At 45.2% G+C, this 18,872-nt stretch overlaps 1 protein-coding gene across 2 annotated transcripts; it reads right to left on the bottom strand.

The window, feature by feature from the left end:
* Positions 1-1,807: 1,807 nt before the first annotated feature.
* AAR2 (AAR2 splicing factor) lies at positions 1,808-18,872 on the bottom strand. 2 transcript variants are annotated; one of them, XM_016219391.2, is made up of 4 exons: positions 18,828-18,872; positions 15,420-16,228; positions 12,076-12,305; positions 1,808-3,134 (listed from the first exon to the last, which is right to left on the bottom strand). In XM_016219391.2, the coding sequence occupies exons 2-4, from the start codon at positions 16,174-16,176 to the stop codon at positions 2,967-2,969; spliced, it is 1,155 nt and encodes a 384-aa protein (XP_016074877.2). In that variant the 5' UTR covers positions 16,177-16,228; positions 18,828-18,872; the 3' UTR covers positions 1,808-2,966. The 2 variants fall into 2 exon arrangements, with proteins under 2 accessions (XP_016074877.2, XP_087674881.1); XM_087818755.1 differs by having other exon boundaries at positions 2,981-3,111.

Raw genomic sequence — 18,872 nt, 5'->3', positions numbered from 1 at the left:
TGTTAGGACTGCGAGGGAGCCTAGAGACCAGCAGTACCACTGGTTCTCACTTTGAAAGGTTTGTGCCTTCTCAAACATACTGCAAGTATTAAGCAATAATTTGTTTTCACATTTTTTATTCATCACAGACACATAGAGGACTGCCAGCTGGGACAAGCAGGAGACACAGGGTTGATGTCACTTGAGTCCCAATCAAGAGACCCATTTTTTTTGACAGCCCAACCATATTATCCCATGTAAACGTAGTTTCCCTTTTGAAAACATTTAAAATAACACAAGGGTCCACTTTTAAATTACCTGAGGGAGCCTAGAGAATCTATGTCAGAAACCCCAAACCCTAGCAAACTCTCTTATTTTATACAGGAGCAGACTGAGGCCCAGAGGATTAAGTGGCTTGCCACAGGTCACACAGCTGGCTGTCAACAGGGCCAAGGCTAGACCTGGGGAAGCAGGGACTGGGCAGGGAAGGAGGGAGTCACAGCAGTGCATGCAGTGGCCTGGGCTTGACTCTTGTCCTCAATCCTCACCTGCTGTGGGACCCTGGGAAAGTCACCAAGCTCTGAGCCCGTTTCCATATCAGCAGAATGGGACAGTCGTACTTACCACACATTGTGGTGAGGATTAGTGAAGGGAGAGAACAGACCACTTAGTAAATGGTGACTTTTCCTTCACCTGTGTGCGTGGTGATGGGGGGAGGGTCTGTGTGGACCTAAGATCAACAAGCTTGGAGAACAAAGTCACATGACCCAAATTCTGGGTGCTGCCCTGACAATGCCAGTGGGAGACAAATTCTGTCCCTAAGGAGCTCTGGGTACTAAATTGCAATGTTGTCACTTCCTTTTTTTTTTTTTTAAATAAATGTCTTTATTGGTTTCAGAGAGAGGATGGGAGAGGGAGAGAGAGAAACATCAATGATGAGAGAGTCATTGATCGGCTGCGTCCTACACGCCCCCCACTGAGGATCAAGCCCACAACAGGGGCATGTGCCCTGACCGGGAATCGAACCCCAATCTACTGGTTCATGGGTCAATGCTCAACTGCTGAGCCATGCTGGCCAGGTGCTGTCACTTCCAGGTAGTTATTCAAAACTGAGGGTACAGAACCCAGGCCACGACCAGATTCATGGCCTCTCAGTCTCCGCAGGGTAGGATTTGTGAATCTGTAGTTTTAAAAATTATTGACCACAAAATTTACCATATTTACCATAAAATTTACCACTTTAAAGTGTACACACTTTCAGTGGTTTTTAGAATATTCATAAGGCTGTGCAACCATCACCCCTAATTCTAGAATCTTTCATCACCCCAAAAAGAAACCCGTACTCATTTGCATCACTCCCCAGTCCCCAATCCCCCAGCCCCTGACAACCGCTAATCTGTCTCTATGGATTTGTCTATTCTGGACAATTCAAATGAATGGAATCATAACATGTGTCCTTTTACATCTGACTTCTTTCACTCAGCACGTTTTCAGAGTTCATCAGGAATTCATTCTTTCGGCATCCCCATTTTTAACAAGTCCCCAGGTACTTCTGATGAGGGGGTTTTAGGGGAGAAAAAGATCAGCAAATTCACACAAGGTGAAACTTCTGGTTATGATACTGACCACGGGGCCTCAATCCTGTCAGGTGGCCCATCTCAGAGGCCCCACTGGTTAACAGGAGGCGATGCTGGCTGTGTGCCTTGTCCTGAGACTAGAGGTTGGGTGTGTCCTGGTGCTTAGTAGGAGAAGATGTGTATCTATGGCAGTGGCCTGGCTGCTCTGGCATCTGGGAAGATTACCTGCAAAAGAGACTCACACAAGGGGATTTAGTCTCAACTCAAAGACTTTAATGTATGTTACGCTCTTGGAAAAACATCTCCAGGGAAACGTGGAACCAAAAGTCTTAACAGGCAGGAATTCTCATTTAGAAACTTGGTATGAGCTGCAGCCTGGAAAACAGCACTGGGACTCTGATTATAGTACAACAGCTTTCAGCCAGGATGGGGGCCTGCACGCAGGACCTCAGGACTCCCAGGAAACCTGAGCATCATTACTCTTGTGGCTGACAGCGCCACAGCAGGAATGGAGATCTAGGCTGACGGGTCATCACCAGAGCTCTGAATAAAGGCACAGAACTCCAGCAGGGCTGAAGCCTGTCCAGAGCAAGAGCCTTTTTCTTGTTGAACCTCCAGGTCCTCAGAAACAGTCCTGGTGGCTCTGGTGAGGAATGGGGCCATGCAGGAGGGTTGCCAAGACCCACGTCTAGGTCTGAGGTCTCAGGACAGAACACATGGGAGTGGCGTGGCACTCACAAGGCCTCCGAGGTCAGGGGCCACAACAATCCTCGAAAGATTACCCTCTGGGACCTCTGGACAGGAGAGAAGAACTTAGATGGAAAAGCAAAAGCTGATGACTTGTCAGTTACAAGCCAACTGTCTTCTGTGTTACGCCCTCCACAATCTGGTGCTCCTAAGCGGTCACATGCCCAAGTTTTCTGTGATATAGTCCCATTTGATGAGAGGCAGGCTGAAATTCTGGCTCATCTCCCTACTGCCCTGTTTAACTTAAAAAGTCACCAACTGACATCTCAGACCCCCTGGCAGTCCAGGGTTTCTTGTTTTCTAACCATCCCATGGAATAAGCAATCAGTTCTCTTGCTTTTGGCTCAATTTCTCCTCATTCAGAAGGAAGTAGGTTGCTGCTGAGGCAGGTTCTCCCAAGAGCTTTTGTGAGAGTCCATCTGGAACTCAGTCAGGTTAGCACCAAGGCCAGGCGGATGGGGAGCCCACGAATGTGCCTTCAGGATGGCACAGCCTCTTTGGCGCTGAAGGAATGTATTTAGTAGTGAAGGAGGGAATTTTGGCTCCATCTCTGCAGAAACAGGTGGGGCCGCTGCCCCGGCAAGTCCCAGTAGCAGGGGTGAGTGGGGAAGTCAGGACTGCGGCTGTGTGGGAGGGGTCTTCCCTGGCTGAGAGCATTCCCAGTTAGCCAGTCCCCACACCCTCGGGGAGCTCCACCACCACTGGGGCACAGTCCTCAGGCTCCGCTTCAAAGTCCCACCGGAACTTCTTGGTCAAGTGAGCTTGGAACTTTTCAGCTTTCTGCCTCAGGGCTGCATTCACGGCGATGCTGCGGGCATAGGAAAAGAAAACCTACAGAAAACAGAGGATAAGTCACTCTTGATAACACAGAGGGAGCCGAGAAAGCTGTGGAAATTTCCTCATGGTGCCCAGCTCTCTAGGGCGGGGAGATCAGCTGCTGGTGGCACAGGCCCAGGACACCTGCTGTGCCCCCCCCAAACCAAGAAAGGAGGTCCAAACCTAGCTGAGAAGCTGAGGCAGGACCAGAATGGAAAATTACTATCTTGGGTAGAGAAGCCCCACTGAGAGTAAGGCCAGTGGGGCCATCACTCTGGCCCTGACCCCTGAGGAGATCTGTTGGGCACCTGGGCAGTAACTCAGAGGAAGAGGTAGTAGCTACACCAGCTGGCAGTAAAAGGGCTTGGGGGCTTATAAGTCCCTGGGTCCCATAAAGTGGCAGGCCCTAAGCCAATGAGGCTGAACTGCTGCTCTAAACTAAATGTGCCACATGCTGCCAGATAGAAGTCTCTGTTCCCCTTAAAAGCTGTCTTTGATGTTATTTTTTTTTAATTGTGGTAACATATACATAATACAAAGCTACCATTTTAACCAATTTTTCTTACATTATCATTTAAAAAACTGTGTTAAATATACGTAACAAAATATTTACAATTTGAACCACTTTTAAGGGTACAGTTCAGTAGCATTAAGTATATTCACATTGTTATGCAACCAACACCACCATCCATCTCTTGAACTTTTTCCATCTTTCCAAAATGAAACTCTGAGCCAATTAAATAATAATTCCCCATTTCCCCCTCCCCAGCCCCTGGCAGCCACCATTCTACTTTCTATCTCCAGGAATCTAAATATTCTAGGTACCTTACATAAGTGGAATCATACAGTCCTTAGCCTTTTGTGACTGGCTTATTTTACTTAGCATAATGTCCTCAAGGTTCATTCATGTTGAAGTCTATGTCAGAATTTCCGTCTTGAGGCTGAATGATACTCCATTGTATGTCTATCCACATTTTGTTTTCCATTCATTTGTCAATGGCCATTTGGGTTGTTTTTCCCTTTTGGCTATTATAAATAATACTGCTATGAACATGGGTGTAAAAATATCTCTTAAGAGTCCCTGCTTTCAATTCTTTTGGGTACATACCCAGAAGTGAAGTTCCTGGGTCATAAGAAAATTCTGTTTAATGTTTTGAGGGATCACTATACCGTCTTTCACAGTGGCTATGCCATTTTACATTCCCATCAGCAACGAACATGGCTTGCAATAGCTCCACATCCTTGCCAACATCTGTTATGTTCTGGCTTTTTTTGGATAGTAGCCATCCTAATGGGTGTGAAGTGGCATCTCATTGTGGTTTTCGTCTGCATTTCTCTAATGATTAGTGATGCTGAACATCTTTACATGTATTAATTTGGATATTTGTATATATTCTTCGGAGAAATGTCTATTCAACCCCTTCGCCCCTTTTTAATCAGGGTGAGTTTTTTGTTGTTGTTATTGCTGAGTGACCGGAATTATTTATATATTCTGGATAGTAATTCCCTGTTTTGATGTTCTTTTTAATTCAGTTTCATCTAATATAAACATGGGCAGGGGGCAGAACAGTAATTTTCTCTACATCTGAAACTCCATTCCAGATTGTCCTAGACCCCAACCCCTTCTAAGAATAGCAGCAAACCTATTACTCCTCATACTATTTTACTCTTTTCAAAGAAGTTTGAAAGAATATTCCAATGGATCCTCAAAACGCCATGGGAAGACACATTAGAATGCCTATTTGTTAGAAATGGAGGCTGAGAGGAACAAAATGACTGGATCAAAGCTACCCAGAAAGGAAGAAGTACTTTTCCCCAGACTACCCACCAGATCCCCGCAGGACCCCCCTACAGACACAGGAGCATGAGGGTGGAAGATCTCTGGCCCACATCACCCTCGTGCCCCAGCTGGCCCACAGGCCACCATGGAAAGACTCTGGGCTCCAGGGGCCTTGCCCTGACAAAGGTAACAGGTATACTCTGCAGCTGATTCCCTTCCACTTGCTTCTCCACTATCTGTCTGTAAGCAGGAGGAACAAGGCTCATTTTCAGGAGTCTTTGTTTGGAGCCATTTTGTTGGAGTGGTAGCAGGGACAGAAGTGACCGGGGGGGGGGGGGGGGGGGGGGAGCGGTGGAAACAAAAGGGAGGTTTACAGAATTTGGTTTCATTAATTCAGGAATTGACTAAATGGAGGAGCGGGAAGCAGAGCCACAACAAAGTACCAGGTCAATAACTCATTAGAGGGGCTGTGTGAGCTTGGTGGCAAGAGGGCAGTGGGAAGCCGGAGGCCCGTCTGTAGGCAGCTAACAGAGCTTGCCATGGAGCACTGAGTATGCAGCCCGGCTGAACTCTGGGGAGAGGCCTGGTATGGGAAGCAAAGAAGCCTGTTTCAAACAGCATTTGCTCCGGAGGCCCTGCACACCCATGAGCTTGTCACCAGAGGTCCTAGGGAACCTGCTAGCTGAATAATCAAAAGCCTCTTCCCGCTTCCCTCCTTACTTGGTAAATTATATTATTCTCTACACAGCCCTTCCTCTCCAACTGCCCTGAACAGTGGTCCAAACATACTCTACAGCTTCTTCTGTGCCTCTGCACACACATGCTTTTCTTCTCATAACACCCTCCCTCCCGTTTTCCCCTCCTTCACCTGGCTAACTTCTACCAGAAACTCAGGCTCAGCTCACACATCACCTCCTTTAGGATGTCTTCCCAGACCAAGGACGGAACAGGTGCTCCTCCATGCTCCCCCAGCACCCCCAGTAACCTCTATGACAGCCTCAATCTCAAACACGTAACAGTCCATTTACAGTTGAGCTCTCCCAAGAGACAAGGAGCAACCCCAAAGCAGTGACTCTTTTTCACACCTGCATTCTACTCCTGGCATGGAGTGTGACATATATCCATTTCTGGTTCACTTTTGTACAGTGCCTGGTACCAAATAACTGCTCAATAATTATGTGACAGTGCTGGACAGAATAAGGGACTCATCCTGGGGAGGAGGTGGCTTATTGACCAGGCCCCTGCATGCCACCAGCTCACAAGCCACCTCCTTGAGACACGCCTCTTATAAAAGCCCAGGCTGAAATAAATTGCTCCACCTGTCCCCCAACACTGTGCATGAGCTGCCATTTGGGCACTTCTCACACTGTGCTTGCATCATGGTGACCTGTGCTCCCTACGAGTAGGGAAAGAGTCCAAATTATCTGTGTCCCATACAGCATTATCGCCTGGCATAGAGTTAGGGCCCTAGGACAGTCACTGAAAGGATGAGATGGGACTGCCCTGTACTTGGCAGTGGCCAGCAGTGAGAGGCTAGAACAGGCTGGGCCCACACTCATCACTCATCCTTCCCACCCATCTCTCAGACACTGCCTGGTAGTAAAATCAACCAGAAGCAGGTAAACAGAAGCCTTCAGTGTGAAAAATAAGGCCTCTGATTTGAAAAGTGTTTTGCCCTTTTTAAAGAAATTATCAATCTAATCTTTACTACAAACCTGGGAGGTAGGAGGACAGGAAATTATTGTTCCTACTGTACAGATGAGAACCGTGATAAATGTTGAGCAAGATCCAGTCCAAGGAAGGAAATCTCAATCCTTTCCCCTACCAAGACCTTCTTTCAGTGTTGACACAGACTTAACACATCCCTCATACTTTTAGCATTGCCCTGTGGGGAGCCAAGGGCCTAGAGACCTGGTGCTTCAGGAACTGTCCCCCCTGCGGGCCTCCAGGATACAGGGCACAGCCCGTTTACTTTTTTAAAAAATTGTAAAAAATAAACTTAATTGCAATATAATTTACATACAATTAAATTCACCCATTTTAAGTGTTCAATTTGTTTTAACAAATGCATACACCCGTGCAAGCACAATATGATATAATCAAGACAGATATGTACTTAGTTTTCCTTTTCCAGATCTGTGAGTCTGAAGGGCCACATACCATCACCACCAGGATACCGAACAGTTCATCTCTAGCACACTCCCTGTGCTGCCCCCAAACCTCCTCATCCTCACCCCTGGCATTCAGGGATCTACTTTTACCTTTGCCCCTACAGTTTACAAACTTGGTACTTTAAAAACTCACAATTCAGAAAAGGAGATGTTTAGACAACACCTAGTTTTCAAGCAATAATTTACTTTGATTCTCTTATTTTTAGATTAATGCCTTCTTCAGGAAACTTTGTAATGATCTGGTTATTTTATTTATCAAAGTAAAATCAAGTGAACACTTTTTAGCATTGCTGAGAAATTATCATCTTAATATAGGAAGATTAATCCTTGGTGTTTAAAAAATACTTTGAAATAGGATAGTAATATTTTACAAACAACTGCATTTATTTAAAACTAAAAACATACCCATTGGATATTTTTCTCTAAATATAAAAAAGGTATTACTACTTTTATCACTACATCTATGTATTATAAAGGCATAAATTACTTCAGTCAGAAATGCAAAAGCCTTCTTTTAAGCCCAAGTTAAATAGAGTTCAGTCAGGTCACCTGAAAAATTTAAAATATCAAGGTAGGTAGCTGAGTCACTGTCTTATCCTACTTTTTGGCTAGGCAAAAAGAAGAAATTTCCTAATTTTTTCAATTCCCAAATGGTTATTCAACTTAGACTAAAGCAAGCCAGAGGTAGAACATTTTATTTCTACTTGCAGAAGAAGAAAGTGATGTTAAAAGCAAGACTGCCACTTCACAATGATTGCAGGAAAGTGAGAAGCAGCAGGAATGATTCTGAGGTCGGTTTAAAGAATCTGGGATGTTCTGCCTGGGGCTCTAATATATGAGAGCTCACCACAGGCTTCAGGAGCAATGCTCAGCCTTGCCATCTGCTAGCTCTGGTGACCTTGGGCAAAATTATGTGACCCTTCTGATCCTATTTCCTCATGTGTAAAATGGGATTATAGCCTTAATTTTGAGCACTGTTTTGAGGGCTAAATGAGATAATGCACAGTAAGTATATAAAAGTAATAGACAGCTGATGGCAAGAGGTGTAGAAGTTGGTAGGTGCAATTTAGCATAGCTTGTATGATAATAAAAATACTACAGAACATCACTGTCAGAGCTAGTGTGTTTCCTCAAGAGTCAAAGATGGATACTGGCATTTAGAATAGTCACAAGAAATGAAGCTGGAAAGCATAGTGACTATAAGTATTTTTAAAAAAAACAGGCTACATAACTATATGCTAAATGTTATGTAATCAGCAATAAGAATTCTTATTTTGTACATAACTCACTTTCTAACATACTATTAAATTCAGATTATCCTTTCAATGGTTTTAAACAAATTGTGGTGACTCAAGTAGCTTTAAATAAAAGAAAAACCTGTACCTATTTTTGTAAAACAAATAATTTTTATTCAAGCTAAATCCATGGGATTTGTAAAAACCAGTGGCATCTATTCAAAAGGGCCTCTACCGGCAGAGGCCATTGCGTGGCTGGTTTTATACAAGCTAATGTGGCTGCCTGTAAGCGCTCACACACACAAACACCAGCCCCTCTCCACGGGTAGTAGCCATTTAGCTCCTAAGGAAGAAAGCCAGTTCCACTTACTTGACTACCTGGGGGGAAAGCAGGGGCTGGCTGAGGAAGGCTGTTATAGGCTGATTCATTCAGTCATAAACACCCTGAGTGAGTGAGTGAGTGAGTGAGTGAGTGAGTGAGTGAGTGAGTGAGTGACTGCCTCTGTGTGGAGGGACTGGATTCTCACTGCCAAGATGGCATCAATGTAACTCTCCATTAAGAAAGTTTTGTAGCCTGGTCGGGCGTGGCTCAGCGGTCGAGCATCGACCTGGGATCAGGCGATCAGGGTTCGATTCCTGGTCAGGGCACATGTCCGGTTGTGGGCTTGATCAATGACTCTCATCATTGATGTTTCTGTCTCTCTCTCTCCCTCTCCTTTCCTCTCTCTGAAATCAATAAAGATATATTTTAAAAAAAAAGAAAAGAAAAAAGAAAGCTTTGTAATATCCTCTATACTGTCTGTGCCTGTTGAAATCTCAGTCACCCTTCAAGCTCATGGTCAAATGCCATCATCCACCCCTTTGCAAAAAGCTGTTCCTGATCCTCTGTCCCCTCAAATCTCAATCCCAGTCTGAATGAGCCAATCTCTCTTTGGTGCCCCTAATGCCCTTTGATCAAACTTCACTGTTTATATCTACCATATTAGGGTCATCTATTTACACTGCCACAGGAATTATACACTTTATTCATAGAAAAACAGCCAGTAACACAAAGTGAGGTAAGTGCTAGGCCTTGCTAGGTGCTCAAAATAACCAGGTGAACCAAAACAGGCTTTGGGTGAAAGTTCATGGCTCAGTGGGGCAGCCAGGCAGCATTTACAATATGTAAATTTCAGCAAGCACAGCCTGCGCAATATAATAGTGACAAGTACAAAGTAGACTAATAGTATGGAAAGGAGAGAGATCGGGTGTGGCTTCAAGAGTGGGATGCTTTGAGGGCATCTCTAGAATAAACAAGTACATACCAGGCAGAGGGAAAGTCAGGCTCAGTTAAGAAGGCATGAAACTTTATACCTATATTTTCATCAGTCTTGCCAGGTGAAAAGCTCTAGAGATCTGCTGTGCTTATAGTTAACAATATGTTCTACACACTTAAAGATTTGTTAAGAGGGTAGGCCTCATGTTATGTGTTCTTTTACTGCAATTTTTTTTTTAAAAGAAGGCATGAAACAGAATGGCATGTCTGGGAACTTGCAAGGAGATCACTGTCACTGGAGTTGACAGAGGAAAATGGAGAGTAAGGAGAAGCTAGAGAACAAGATAGGAGTCAGAGAGAATGGGCCTTGGGACCCATGTTTGGGCTTTTAACTTTCCAGGCAATGAGAAGCTACAGTATTAGGGTCAGACATACATTTAGAGCAGCAACTCAGGGGGCAGAGTGGGAGACAGATGGGCTGACAAGGGCAGGCATGGAAGCTGACAAAATGATGCAGCCTAGATGAGACCAAAAGGCCTGGTTAGGGAAATGGTACCGGGCAGGACTGCCTTCTAAAACACTTACTCTTTCTGGAGTTATTTGGTTAATTCATTTATTTACTTTCCCACCAAAATATAAGCTGAAAGTCAGGGACTCTGTCTGTCTTGCTCACAGCTATATTTCTAGTCTTTAGAACAAGGCCTTGTATACAGCAGGTGCTCAGGAAATACCTGCTGAATCAATGAACCAATCTCCTGAGGGCAGGAACCCTGGCTAATCCACAACACTTTCAGGAGAATGTTGTATTTAAAGAAAGGATGCTCACAAGCATGTGTTGATTTATTATTTTAAAGACACGTTTTGGATTTTTCCAAACAACGACATCAAATTTTCTTGGTGAAAAACCCAAAGACAGAATTCTTGTACCCATCAGCTTTGTACACCCCACCTGGACATCTAGCAATCCGGCTGAGCCCTTTCTGCTTTGTAAATCACTGCCAGCAACAAAGCCTCAGCAATCAGAGCTCAGCTGTTGGTTACGCTGACAATGGTGAGAACAGCCAGCAACAGTGCGGCCCCCTTTGTGCGACGGTATTAACGCACATCGTGAAGGCTGTACATAACCCTGTGGGCCCGGGCACGGCCAGGGCAAATTAGTGGGCCAACGCCTCCTACCTCCTCTGCAACCCACACCCCAGCAGCTCCGGAGGGGATCTTCCCTGCGGTGGGAGGGTGAAAGGGTTTAGTTTCTGCTACATTAAGAACCAATGAAGGGCCGTTTTACAGCTCTTCAGAAGTGGGGTACACCAGGTTCCAGCCATCAGTCTGACTGACCCCATGGTCTGCACAAGTCCTCCAGCTGCCAGAGCTTAAAGTCAGCTGCCTGCTCACATGACCTCTTCCAACAGTATTCTGGCTTTAGAAAAGTGTTCTGCACCTCTGAGAAACAGGCATGATGGTGCCTCCACTACCACCAATCAAGAATCCTTTTGGGAAGGCCTACGCTGTATTCAGTATGCAGGGGCATAAGCACAGGCCCTAAACCAAGACTCAGGCCTGGGTACAAATCCTGGCTCTGCCACTTACCAGCTGTGTGACCTTACATAAATGACTTAACCTTTCTGAGTCTGTGTTCTCATTTGTGAAATAGAATAATCCTCCCTGCCTTACAGCACTCCAGAGAGATTAAATAAGGAAACCATGTAGTATGATAAACATGGTGTCTGATACTCAACAGGCACTTAACGAATGTTCATTCTGTCCCTTGCCCCACATGGAATGGGAGGTCAGTGAAGAGCCACCTTGTAAGGAACAGGTCCCGTGGGGGTCTCACACACAGAGAGAAGAAAGCAGTTCATGGAACAGAAAATATGGAAACTGACAGCTTGCAGTTTCTGCCTCTTCTACACTTGAGAAAGTTACGAACTGTGAGTGACAGATACTGTCCCAAGAACATAAAGGAAGCTGATCTGTGTGCAAAGGGAGGAAGTAGCACAGGATGAAGATTGTATGTTGTTTGAAGTTCCTTCCCTAATTACGACTCATAACGAAAATTTAATTGCCAAGTTAAAAGTAAATTTCACTTTTTCTGTCAGAGAATCTCTGCAGAAACTGGCACATATTGTTTGACACAGGAAATCGAAGTTACTTTAATGCTGAAATGAGATCTAAGGAGCTGCAGATGTTTCCCTGGGACTAACAAGCTTCTCAACGCTGTCCTACTGGGTTGCAGCTGTGGCTACAGGGAGAAAGAAAAACTGTTGGGAGCTGAATAACTCAAAGGAATGGAGATGATTCAGACCCCAAGTACTCTAGTGCCAGGCACTCTGGGAGCAAGTGGGGAGAGGGTGGTACTGAGAGAGGGTCTCTGGCACCAAGTTGCTTACATCGAGTAGGAGAGAGAGAACCAGGGAACAGCCCAAGATTAGGAAACTAAAATTAAGTAAACTTTGGGTCATGAAAGAACAGTAAGCAACAAAAGGTAACCCTTCTGAGGGTGCAAAAAACTGCTCACCTGTAAGGTGCTGGTGAGGAAGTTGTTCTGGGAAACAATGTCCACAAAGAAGTCGGCAGGGATCTCACCAAGCTGGTGGTACAGGATGGAGATGAGGTTGACATAGAGAGCGTGGTGCTTCACCATGGCTTCCTCTGAGCGGCACAGGAGGTTCAGGAGCTGCTTCCAGTGCTCGAATGCCTCATACACATTCCCGAGCAGGAAGCATACAAAGGCAAACTGAAGTTCACCTGAAAGCACAGAGAGGATAAATGATCCCGAGGGAGAAGGGTACCAGCTGGCTCTATAAGGCTGTCAATTCCACGGGACCTCAGCAAGAAGTGGTCTTTCTCCGTCACTCCTGCAGAGCCTAGCATGGGGTCTTGTAACACGCCAGTCCTCAATAAATGCTTGCTTAACCACTATAAATTTGAATTTCTGTAAAATCAGATGGCAAGAGAAGAGGTATACCTAGTATTTGCCTGGCATTTAAAGAGTTTACAAAATGTGCCCATGGATATTATGCCAAGTGGATCCCAAACCTGGCTGCCTGTCAGAATTACTAGGAGAGCCTGCTAAAAATAAAGCTGCCCAAGCCTCACCCGCAGAGATCCTGGCTAAGGATAGAGGATGGGGCCTCAGTATTTGTAGCTCTAATTCTGATGCAGATGATCTGCTTCAGGTTCAGGGAAATGCTGTATCACACCATGTATTCCTCAGCCAAATCCACACGGTGGTCATGGGAAGGTGGTATTTGCCTAATTTTATAGATGAGGTCAAGGGACTTGCCCAAGGTCACACATCTAATGCTTGGGGATGTGAACAAAGAAAAGATACAACAGCTTTCCTTTTGGGTGGGAATACTTCCAGAGCCTCCGGAACAGGAAAATTTGGGGGAGCTGTTCCAGGGTTAGCCTACCAGCCAGATTACTTTTGATTGTTTCATCACAGGGCTCTGTGACTTAATCTCTATGAGCAGGTTGGTGGCAAAAAGCGTGGACTCTGGAGCCAAACTGCCCATGTTCAAATCTCAGCTCTACCATTTAGCTGTGTGACCCTGGGCAAGTTACAGTACTTAATCTTTTTATATACTTCAATTTCCTTATTTAAAGGCTATAGTGAGAATTAGATGAATCAATATATGTAAAGCATTTAAAATAATGTATGGCACAAAGTAGCACTCAAGAAATATTAGTTATTCCCACATTTCCATCAGATGCCTGTCTCAAACAAAGAGACCAGATGATCCAGATGTCATTGTCCTTGGGCAAGCAACTGGGTCTCTGGTTACCAAGATACACTGTTGCTGATCAGAGATGATCTGTCCTGCTTCAAATTTAAGGAGGGCTTCTGTGGACCTATATGTGGGCCATAAAAACAACAGGTGCACTCAACACGTGTGACCAGCTAGCTACCTGGTCTAGATATATAGGATATTTGATCAGTATTTTCAAAATATGTATAGTCAAGTTTTCTTTGTGTGATAGAGGTTAACGATATGCTTCTTCAGTGGCTTTTCCTGGTTAGTGAAAACATGAGCTTGTTCCCTGAATTTAGGGCATTTATTTAAATTTCATGCATTTCTGGCCTAGTCTAAAATTATATTATGAGATCAGAAATAATTTCAAAGAACTGTCATGAAGATACAAAGTTATCCCTGCAACAGACCTTTTCACAAGATTACTTTGAAGAACTGAAATATTTTAGAGGTCGAAAACAGGACTTCTGTTAATTTTTAAGCCAGAATTTCAAGTGTTACTTATTAAATGAAAATACTGTGTAATGCATTAAGATACACTCATTAAAATGCCCCGTTTTATCAGCTGAGCCAATGACTTAAAAGGCCCTATATTAAAATTTCTCACTGATCTTCCAATAGAAAAATAATCAAATACTTAGACAACTTGTAAAAAACATATAAATAGCTGTTAAAGATGTGATGAATGTTTGCTGTCAGTAGTAACTGAAGAAAAATACAGTTGGCCCTTAAACAACATGTGCGTTGAGGAACCAACATCCTATGCAGTCAAAAATCTGCATATAACTTTTGACTCCTCAAAAACTTAGCTGCCCCTCAATATCCACAGAGGATTGGTGTCAGAACACCCGTTCCCATACCAAAATCCATGAATGCTCAAATCCCCCATATAAAACATAGATCAACGCAAGCAGTAGGCCCTCTGTATCCGGGGGCTCCCAACTGAGGATCAAAAACAGTACAGATACTTATTGGGGGGGGGAATCTACAAATAAGTGACCCATGCATCAAACTTGTGTTGTCAGGATCAACTGTAAACTGAAATAAGATGTCATTCTCCAACCATCCAGATGGAAGAGGCCCTGGCTAAAATGCCATGTCCAAGGCGACAGACCACAGCCTCCCAACAGCTGGTGAGGATGCACAACCTTCTGGCAACAAGCATGCTCTAATCCAACAATTTCAACCCTAAACATACGCAGAAATACACACAAGGATGTTCACTAGACAACACGTATAATACGGAAAATAGGAACATCTTAAAGGTCCCTCAGCAATGGGCTAGTCCAATAACTGTGGAACTTGAGCAGCCACTAAAGAGGAGTGACTGTTTCAGTGACATGGAAAAATGTTTATACTAAAGTAGATTACACAATAATATACCATAATTCTGGTTTTTTGTAAAAAGAATCACATATACATACAAACATAATTGAACTAAAAAGACTAAAAGGAAATACAAATTAATATAAAGACTAAAATAAAATATCTATATCTATAGGTGTGTATATATATGTAAAAGATGGAAAGTAAATACACCAAATGTAAAAAATGGTTATTTCTAGGTTGTGTGAATTTTACTGTGTGTTTTTTCCTATGATGGATATATTTTTGTAATAAGGAGGGAAATTAAGGATATAATAATTTTTTAAAAAGTCACTGTCCTGGTCTAAGCCAGGAGGGAGACCCAACGCTTTTAGAGAGCCAGGAGCAAATTGAGGAGGTAAGTGGGAGGCCTGGGAACCAGGAGCCCTGGGCTCTGGCCTCATTTTGACCACTTAGCCAAATACTTTCCCTCTATGGACCTCAATCTGTAAAATGAGGGGCTGGGCCATGTCAGTGGTTCCCAAACACAGGGCTATCTGCACCAGGTTCACCGAGGGTTCTCGTTTATTAGACACACAGATATAAATCGCTGGGGCCCCACTTCAGATCCCTCGAATCAATCTCCAAGCTAAGGCCTGGACATCTGTATCTTTAATGAGTGCACAGGTATGACTGCCTCCTAGCCAGGTTTAGGAACCACTAGACTAGACAACCGAAGATGTACCCCCTAATCTAATACCCCTCACTTGGCCCACTTCCAAAGAGCTTTGTTCCTCCTCACCGAGCACATCCTGGGGGCTGCTGGGGAACTGCTTGCTGAGCACAGTCTCGAGGGCATAGCTTAGGTCCATGCTGTGTCTGGTTATCTCTGCTGGTGTGGCACCTGCCGGGAACATCTGTGTGGGCAGCTCTGAGAAGCGGATCTCTGTCCCTGCTTTGGGCTTCATCTCAGGCAGCCGGGCCAGGCCTTCCTGGTAGCTCTTGCATTCAGTGCCACAGCGGGGTAGATTCTGCTCCACCCGGTCCTTGGTGTGCTTCAGGGAGAGCACAGGCAGCACCTCGGAGAAGGCACAGATCTGCCGGCTCTCAGGCTGCAGCCTCTCCATTGTGGCCTTGTTGATGAAGTTGGTGAGTGAGATCCACTTCTTGAGCATGGGATATGGGTAAGGTCCCAGGAACTGGTCTAGCTCCTGGAGGTTGGCTCTCATGGCCTCCACCTCAGCCTCTGGGGCTGGGGAAAGGTCTACCTCTTCCTGGACCGAGTTCCAGCGCAGGACCATCAGCTCCCGCTGCTGCAGGCTGAGGAAGAAGCCCATACGAGGGCCCACATCCCTGGGATTGGCCTTGTCCACAGAGCTGTAATGGAGGAAGTGGATGCCTGGTGGAATCATCTTCACACCCCGAAACTTGGGCCCCACCTCCCAGGAGTTGTAGTCAATGCCAAACTCTGTCCCCTTGGGCATATTCAGGATGACTACAGTGGCCCCTTCAAAGAAGAGGCTCTTGGCAAGCTCAGGATCCATCTGCATGGCAGCCATGGGACCAGTGGTGGGTGACCAAAAGGAGAATCCTTCTTATCTTTCAGAACAGCTGAAAAAGAAAGCAGTGAGAGTTGGTCAGAACTTGGGAGAGAATGCCTCATTTGCTGAGTATTCTCTACATGCCAGATATTGAATTAAACCCCTGATATAATTATGTCTCTTACTCCTCACCATAATCCTGCACCCATGTACAAATGAGAAAAGTAATAAGATTCAGTGAGAAGAGGGTTTTTGTGTTTTACTTTAATGAACAAGAATATTCACTTCACAGCTGGAGTGACATGTTCAAGGTCACACAAGAGCATACAAAGTCACACAAATTAGAACCTGGGTACCCTGCCCTGCAGGCCAGTGTTCTTCCCAGTGTTCTTCTCGCTGTCCATTCAAGATCTACTCTCGGATCTCTCTCTCACAATGGAGAGTGAAGTGGAGAAAGCCTGAATGGTCCACTCTAAACCACAGCTCTACCTAAAACTTATTGCTAGAGAGTCTCAAAAGAATTGAGAAGCATGACTGAATCACGCACACCCAGTTTTGCATAATCCTCAGGGAAACCCAGAAATGGACAGAGGTGGAAAGCAGGTGCTCTGCGTCTAAAATTCACAACAGATTTGGGAAGTGCGGAGCTTTTCAACCACAAGCCTCCCCTTCTCATTTTACACATAAAAATCTCGAGTCCAAGGAGTGAAACAACTTCCCAAAGAGCCCACAGTCAGTGGCAACTCTGGACCACACACCCAGAATGGATTCAGGTGGCATGGCTGGCCTAGGGTCAGTATTTAGAAGAGAAAGAGATTAGAACACTTATTTTACCTACATGGGGGCATCCTGTAAAACTTCTATAGGCACATAGACACTGCCTCTGTGGTATTTATAAGAATGGTTCCAATATGAATTCATTTAAACCAAGCAATTATCTAACCTTTTAGTCCCAAGACACCTACCTATTCAATTCAACAAATGATCACTGGATGCCTGCACTGTGCCAGCATCTTTACCAGGCACTCAATAAAACATCCACAGAGTTAGACAGTCACTGCCCTCTAGGCACTTCCAATCTAACCAGACATACGAACAAGACCCTAAAATTTCACAAACAGAAGAACCAGTTGTCTGCTTAGTTCTTTTTACTCTTTCTATTTTACACAAATAAAACAGTGAGGAAAGGAAGACCAACCCTTTTCCTAAAATGTCAAGGGCATATTTTACTGTCTAAACCCAAAAACACTCCAAATGACCTTCACTTGAAATCAGCATTTTTTCCAAACTTCAAGCAAGTCACAACTCATAATGGGTTAAGAAACAATTTGGAGTCTCAGCCAGTATTAATTTTTTTAAATGAAAAGAACAGAATAAAAATATTAGAGTACGTTGAGTGGTCAAGATAATAATTGTTTTCTGAAGCTTTGATGCGACATAAAATGTATTTGTCATAAAATAAAGTCTGAACGCCACGGTTCTAAATAATTTATATATATCTTCCAATTCCCAACCCTGGATTCAGAAGGTGCTTTATAAATATTTTGCTAAATGCACAGCTACTGCATTTAGAATAACTGCTCATCATTTAGCCACTTTCCCTTGTGGCATCTGTGTGCTCCTCCTTGGTAATGAATGACATCCCTTTCCATCCAATCCCATCAGCTTGTAATTCTATTCACCATATCTTCAGCAGTTGGCAAGTGGCCTGACACAGAGAAGATGCCCTGGAATGCAGAAAGTCACATCCATCCACTTCTCTTCACCACCTCTTTAATTCAAAATACCATGTCACCCACCCAGAGTGCTTGCCCCTCCAATCCATTCTCCACCCGCAGCTGGAGTGACCTTTTCAAAACGCCAATCTAAGCATGTCGGCACCCACACTTAATACCCTCTGAGCGGTTTCCCACCTGGCTCTCGGAAAATCAAAATTCTCACCATGACCTACAAGGCATGTGCGGTCTGGCCCCTGGCAACTCCTCCGGCTTGTTTCATACCATGCTCCCCACACAGGCTCTGCTCCAGCCACACTGGCCTCTTACAGGCTCTCAACCCGGAGGCTCCCCTGGACAAAAAACTCCTCCCTCTCCTCTTGGTCAAACAAATCATTTTTCTGATCTCAACTCAACAGTCTCCTCCGTGAAGCTTCCCAGGTCAGGTCTCCAGTGACCCACCAGCCCTGGGCCTTTCCACTGCACTGACCAAGTCTGCAATTTAGCCTGTGTTTAACCAAGGGCTGTCACCGCCGCCAGCTTGCAGTCTTTTTATACCTCTAGCATATACCAGATACTTGAAAAACATGTATTTAATAAAAGCATGATATCCATTCTGTACGTGAGAAACAAAGGCTCCTTTCGGGGAAAGACCTTGCCAGAGAAGTTACCGAGAGTCGAACAGAGCCAGGCCCGGCGCCGCCGAGGTCTCGCCCCCCTACCCAGTTCTAAGGTCAGGACGACGGCGGCGTCACCCCGCGTACCCCGGGAGGCCGGGGCCGGCTTCTCGGGGACGAAGGCCTTTAGCGACGCCAGGGCCCCGCCACCGGCCCGCGGGCCCCAGCGAGGCGCCCCGGCTCAGGGCACCCGCGGCCCCGGGCCGGGGAGAGGGTGGCCCCGCCGAACAGACTAGGAAAGCAGAGGGGCTCAAGCAGGCCACCGGGCCGCACTCACCGGCTCGCCCTCCTCCCCGCCCCGGCGCCGCGGAAGCGCACCGGA

Source organism: Miniopterus natalensis, chromosome 7, assembly GCF_054644295.1.
Source record: "Miniopterus natalensis isolate mMinNat1 chromosome 7, mMinNat1.hap1, whole genome shotgun sequence".
NCBI classification, from domain to species: Eukaryota; Metazoa; Chordata; class Mammalia; order Chiroptera; family Miniopteridae; genus Miniopterus; species Miniopterus natalensis.
Note: the sequence above shows the minus strand (reverse complement) of the source record. Positions and strands in the feature narration are given on the sequence as shown.